At 63.3% G+C, this 5,947-nt stretch overlaps 1 protein-coding gene across 1 annotated transcript; it reads left to right on the plus strand.

The window, feature by feature from the left end:
• Nucleotides 1–272: 272 nt before the first annotated feature.
• Nucleotides 273–5,616, plus strand: MNEG_13024 (dynein heavy chain; the record flags this gene model as incomplete). Its single annotated transcript, XM_014038504.1, has 15 exons — nt 273–341; nt 603–830; nt 1,190–1,285; nt 1,483–1,620; nt 1,814–1,926; nt 2,133–2,205; nt 2,395–2,540; nt 2,699–3,008; nt 3,224–3,363; nt 3,598–3,685; nt 3,863–3,933; nt 4,140–4,353; nt 4,638–4,817; nt 5,051–5,212; nt 5,446–5,616. The coding sequence occupies 15 exons, from the start codon at nt 273–275 to the stop codon at nt 5,614–5,616; spliced, it is 2,199 nt and encodes a 732-aa protein (XP_013893958.1).
• Nucleotides 5,617–5,947: the final 331 nt, after the last annotated feature.

Here is a 5,947-nt window from a genome sequence, read left to right on the forward strand (position 1 = left end):
GCGCGCGCACACACACACACACACACACACACACAAACACACAAACACACACACACACACAAACACACACACACACACACTCACACATCTTCTTGTTAGCACTCAGGCCCGTCAAGTGCATTTTTGTGCTTTGCTTTCCTGCTCAGTCAGGAGTCCGCCCTCCGCCAAGCACTAAACTGCAGCCCCCGCATCACGTGACGCACGCACGTCCTAGGTACGCGGGCCGCACGGAGCTGCCGGACAACCTCAAGGCGCTGTTCCGCCCCGTGACCATGGTGGTGCCCGACATGGAGCAGATCTGCGAGATCATGCTGTTCAGCGAGGGCTTCGACACCGCCAAGGTGCGCCTGCCGGGTGCCCTTCGCACGCCGCCGCAAACAGCGTGCCGGGGACGTGAAATGTTCAGGGAGGATGTAGCCAGTGCGGGCGTTTGGCACAATGCAATCATTGTTGGGATTCTGAGTGGCAGACCATTGGGATTTTTCCACCCATCTTTCGGACCACCTTGAAAGTGCTACGCCCCCGGCCTGCGTGCGTACTCTTGCCCACCATCCACAGCCCCTTTGAGCTGCCCACAACTCACACCGACCCACTGTGGCCAGGCCCTGGCAAAGAAGATGACCGTGCTGTACAAGCTGGCCGCCGAGCAGCTGTCCAAGCAGCACCACTACGACTTTGGCCTGCGCGCCCTCAAGAGCGTGCTGGTCATGGCGGGCGCCCTCAAGCGCGGCTCCCCGGGCATGTCGGAGCAGCTCGTGCTGATGCGGGCGCTGCGGGACATGAACCTGCCCAAGTTTGTGTACGACGACGTGCCGCTCTTCCTGGGCTTGGTGCGCGGGGCCGGCGCGGTGCTCAAACTCTCGTGCAGGAGGCTGCAACCTCCTGCACTCACCCACGCAACCACCCATGTGGATGGGTGGGTATGTGCCTGCTTCTATGCTTCGGGGGTAACCGATATGCGCAGCATACTCATTTGTGCTAGCGGGCCGCGTCACCAGGAATTTTGTTCAATTGCTGTCTTGTGTGGCCAGGGAAGCCGCTCGTTCGCTGCCATGGCAACGCCAGGAGAGAGCCCTAGTCTGGACGGCTCTAGAAGCGGACGACCACAAGATGCTTTGACAACTGCGATCCTAATCTGATGACAATCTCTTTTCTCCCTCGCCGCTGCCCCCTCTATGCTTAAACCCAGGTTGAGGACCTGTTCCCGGGGCTGGACTGCCCGCGGGTGCGCTACCCCCGTCTGAACGACGAGGTGGAGGCTGAGCTGGCGGCCGCAGGGTACCAGGTGGGGACGGCGCGCGGAAGGCGAGGGGGCGGGCAACCGCTGCGTGCATGCTGTTGAAGCACTGCGGCCTGCCCAGACCATGCGTCAGCTGACTGCCATGCTTGCGCTGTGATTGGATCTGATGGTCCGCTGTCCCTGTCTCCTGTGGCACCACCGAATCATTGCACAATCGGTTGCGGCTGGCTGCTTTGTCGCAGGTCCTGACGGCCCCTGGCAACCAGGTGGACAAGGTGGTGCAGCTGTATGAGGTGATGCTCACGCGCCACACCACGATGGTGGTGGGCCAGACCGGCGGTGGCAAGAGCGTCATCCTGCAGGCCCTGGCACGCGCGCAGGTGGGCAGGGGGCTGTGGACGGCCTCGGCAGCTGTACTGGCGCCAGCGAGAGGGGGCAGAGATTATCGGGTCTACTGACAAAGGAGCGGCACTCATTGCTCGAGGTTTGGCCTCGAACCCAAAGCCTGAAGCCTGGAACCTATTCTGCCTTGCCGCGACTGTCGCTTATCTTTGAACACCCGCAATCCTCCAGGGGCGCCTGGGGCGCAAGACCACGCTGAGCGTGCTCAACCCCAAGGCCATCAGCGTGTCTGAGCTGTACGGGGTGCTGGACAAGGACACGCGCGACTGGACAGACGGCCTGCTGTCAAACATCTTCAGGCATGCAGCAAGACGTTCGTGCTGATTGCGAGGGGAGGGGGGGTGCCCTGGGTTGCAACATACAGCCGTCCCAGGCTTTTTCTAAGATGCAACCTTGGCTTAATCTGACAATTCACGTTGCTGATGACGCTCATTCCTTTTGCTTATGTGGGCACACACCGCCTGTTTTGCCACGGCCGCGTCCTCCCCAGGGAGCTGAACAAGCCGCTGCCGCCGGAGAGGGATGAGGCCCGCTACATCGTTTTTGACGGCGACGTCGACGCGGTGCGTGGGTGAGGCTGCGCGTGGCTTGCAGCCTGCGGCCCGGCCCTCCCATTGCTTTCCGCATGCGCCTCGGTTCCCAGGTTGCCGCCAGTAGGCTCAGATCACACAGCGCTGGTCCTAGCCGGGATATCACTTTGCACCTGCTGCATGCTCCGGGGCCGGTGCACGGCTCACGCCGTTCACGCGCAGGTGTGGGTCGAGAACATGAACAGCGTGATGGACGACAACAAGCTGCTCACGCTGCCAAACGGCGAGCGCATCCGCCTGGCGCCGCACGTCAAGCTGCTGTTCGAGGTGGCGGACCTGCAGTACGCGTCACCCGCCACCATCAGCAGGTGAACAGACTCTCCTTTGGGCGCTATGCTGTACAAGCAATCAACCCGGCCAGCCGCATTGCCAGTGAGCTATGTATGCGACTGGTTAGACGGACAGCCACGGGTTGAAGCTTGGCAAATCAAATGTTGAGGAAACCACCTACCTTCCCGGCCTGCAGGTGCGGCATGGTGTTTGTGGACAGCCGCAACCTTGGCTGGCGCCCCTTCCTCTGGCGCTGGCTCAACGGCCGCACCGCCCCCGGCGAGGCCGACGCGCTGCGGCCGCTCTTTGAAAAGTACGCGGCCCCCGGCATCGACTGGGTGGTTGAGGGGCTTGACGGCGGCGACGTTGTCAAGAGGCCGGCCCAGAGCGTCCCGCTGACGGGCCTGAACCTGCTGGCGCAGCTGTGCGGCCTGCTGGACGCGACACTAGGGGGGGCGGGCGCAGGGGAGGGCGCGGAGGGCGGGGGCAAGGTGCTGGACCCGCAGGTGGGCGCAGGGTGGGAAGGATGTATTGATAGACGCCCGCGCTGCAGAGGCGGCAGCATAACCCTGCTAATAGATGACACAGGCTCAAAGCAGACACTAGGGATTGAGAGGATCGTTGCGAAGCATGGGAAGGGGCTGCGTAGCCCCAGCTGAAATTGACGCCTTTGCAAAGCCTTGTCCTTCACGACAAGGCACACGCCCTTGATGACCGGCAGGTGCTGGAGGGCCTGTTCATCTTCTGCTGTGTGTGGTCCATCGGCGCCTGCCTCGTGCAGCGCCCAGAGGCCAAAGAGCGCGAGCGGTTCGACGCCTTCATCTGCAGCATCGCTGCTATGGGCACGATCGACAGCGACAGGTGAGAGCAATATACGGAGGGGGCTCCCATAGGGGTGGGCACCATGTTCAAAGCTGCTCCGCTAGTGCCTGGGAATTACGCCATTCATACTTTCGCCTGCCAATTAGTGCGTCAGTACTGGTACAACCAGGCCCTCACGGTTGTGAAGGAGCATGCGGTCAGCAGGTGTGCCGGCGGCGGCCCCAAGAGAGCAGGGCAGTCGGCAACAAATCGCCGTGCACTCAATCACCACAGGGTATCTCCCGGGCAGCTGCCATCTCGCTCGCTGTACGAGTACTGCTTCGACGCCAAGGACGGCTGCTGGCGCTCCTGGAAGAGTCAGGTGGCGGGCGGGGCCGGCTGCGACCGCGCGGGGCGTGCATGCACCAGGCGCCCTGCACCCGCGCGGTCCACGGCCGGTCTTGAATGCTGAAGAGGCTCGACTCAGGAGGCTGCGTTAAGGAAACACAAGGGAGAAAGCTCCACTGACGGGGCGCCGTTGCACCCTGACACACTGCAGGTTGGACCTTACGTCCCCCCGGCGGACGGCGCGTTTTCCAAGATACTCGTCCCCACGGTGGACACCGTCAGGTGCGCTGCAAGCAGATTCATCGCAGTCACATGGGCCCTTGGATCTTGCTCCCTACCTTTGAAGGACCGATGCAGCCCCCCCAGCCATCCCCTCGCGACAAGTTATCGGACATCTGGACACGTGGCGTGCTTTTTGCCCGCCCAAATCTCCTCAGTGCGACACCCGCTGCACCCCGTCCCTCGGCTGCCCCTCGCCCCACCCCCAGGTCCACCTGGCTGCTCAAGACCGTCGCCGGCGCCGGCCGCCCCTGCCTGTTTGTGGGCGACAGCGGCACCGCCAAGAGCGTCACCATCTCGGCCTTCCTGGCCGGCCTGGACCAGTTCTGGCCCGCCACGTCGCGCACGCTGGGGTTCAGCAGCAGGACCAGCAGTACGGACGTGCAGCGCGCCATCGAGGACTGCGTGGAGAAGCGCACCAAGGTGGGCGGGCCGAGGAGGGTTATCCGTCGGATGGGAAGGGATGGATGTGGGAAGGGGTGGGAGTTAGGGGGTTGGGTGCAATGCACACACAGTTTGCAAGTACGCTTCCAGGGGTGTGTGCAGCAAAGTAATGTGCGTTTTTACCACCACCTGGCAGAGTTGCAAGTCAGCACCCGTGGTCGCAACTTTTGCAAGCTCCTTGAAGCCACGCCGTCACAGGCGTTCTGTGCCGACCGCACGCTGACTATGCTGCGTCCGGCCCCTCCCTCCCCCCCCCCCCTCAGGACACGTACGGGCCCCCCGTGGGCAAGCGCCTGGTGCTGTTCATCGACGACCTCAACATGCCGCGCGTGGACGCGTACGGCACGCAGCAGCCCATTGCGCTGCTGCGGCAGGTGGTGGAGCGGCGCGGCATGTACGACCGCGGCAAGGAGCTGGGGTGGAAGAACCTCAAGGACGTGCAGGTGGGGAGGTTTTGGGGCCACCTTATGGGTTGCAGTGTTGCCGAGGGAGTATTTGGAGGCTGTTGGGGGTTTGAGCCATGGAGCTAGGGAGGGCGGGGCCTGTGCCAGGCGCCACTGCGGACTGTGGGTGAGCAATCCGTCGCTGCAACTTGCTGTCAAGGTCAGGCCTGCATGCAAAGAAGCAGCAGCCACTTTATGCACACTTCAGGGTGCACTGCTGCCCGTGCACGCAGGTGGTGGGCGCCATGGGGCCGCCCGGCGGCGCGCGCAACAGCGTGGACCCCCGCTTCATCAGCCTGTTCAGCGTGTTTGAGATCGCGACGCCCTCCAACGACAACCTGAGGGCCATCTACCAGACCATCCTCGCCGGCCACCTGGCACGCATGCCAGATGCAGTGAGCCCCCGCTGCCGCCTGAAGACCTGCACGCAGCAACACTTGCACGAGCAAATGCTTTGCAGGCTTTCCTGCAAAGTGGCGGCCTGCAGGCAGTCAAGTCTGTGCATGCGTCTGCACTCACACAAGGCCCCCCCCACCACCCCCCACACCCCCCCCACACACACACACACACCCTCACACACACAAACAAGCACACCCATATTCACACATAATCACACAAAATCACACAGGTTCGTGAAGGCCTCGGCGATGGCGGCGGCCTGACAGACGCGACCCTGGAGCTCTTCTCGCACGTGGTGGAGCGCCTGCCGCCCACGCCCAGCCGCTTCCACTACGTCTTCAACCTGAGGGACCTCAGCCGGGTGTATGAGGGCCTGCTGCGCGCCACGCCCGCCAAGTGAGGCAACACTGGCTTCCAGTCCCTGAACCCAGAACCCAGAACCTTAAATCCTGTTCGTTCCTGGGGCCCGCCCGCATGCATGCAAAAGGCTGCGATCAGTTAAACAGGCCGCACCTCCCCCTGTTGCCAGGCGCCCCGCCCGCACGCAAAGGGTCATCTCCCAGCGGCATCCCCCCCTGCTTAATGCATGTGCGCGCGCCTATCCCCGACCCAGGTTCCCCGACGCAGCGTCAGTGGTGCGGCTGTGGCGCAACGAGGCGCTGCGCGTGTTCCACGACCGCATGATCTGCCCGGAGGACAAGGCGGTCGTGCGCGACGCGATCGCGGGCGCC

The sequence above is a fragment of the Monoraphidium neglectum genome (assembly GCF_000611645.1).
Source record: "Monoraphidium neglectum strain SAG 48.87 unplaced genomic scaffold scaffold03578, whole genome shotgun sequence".
Classification (NCBI taxonomy): domain Eukaryota; kingdom Viridiplantae; phylum Chlorophyta; class Chlorophyceae; order Sphaeropleales; family Selenastraceae; genus Monoraphidium; species Monoraphidium neglectum.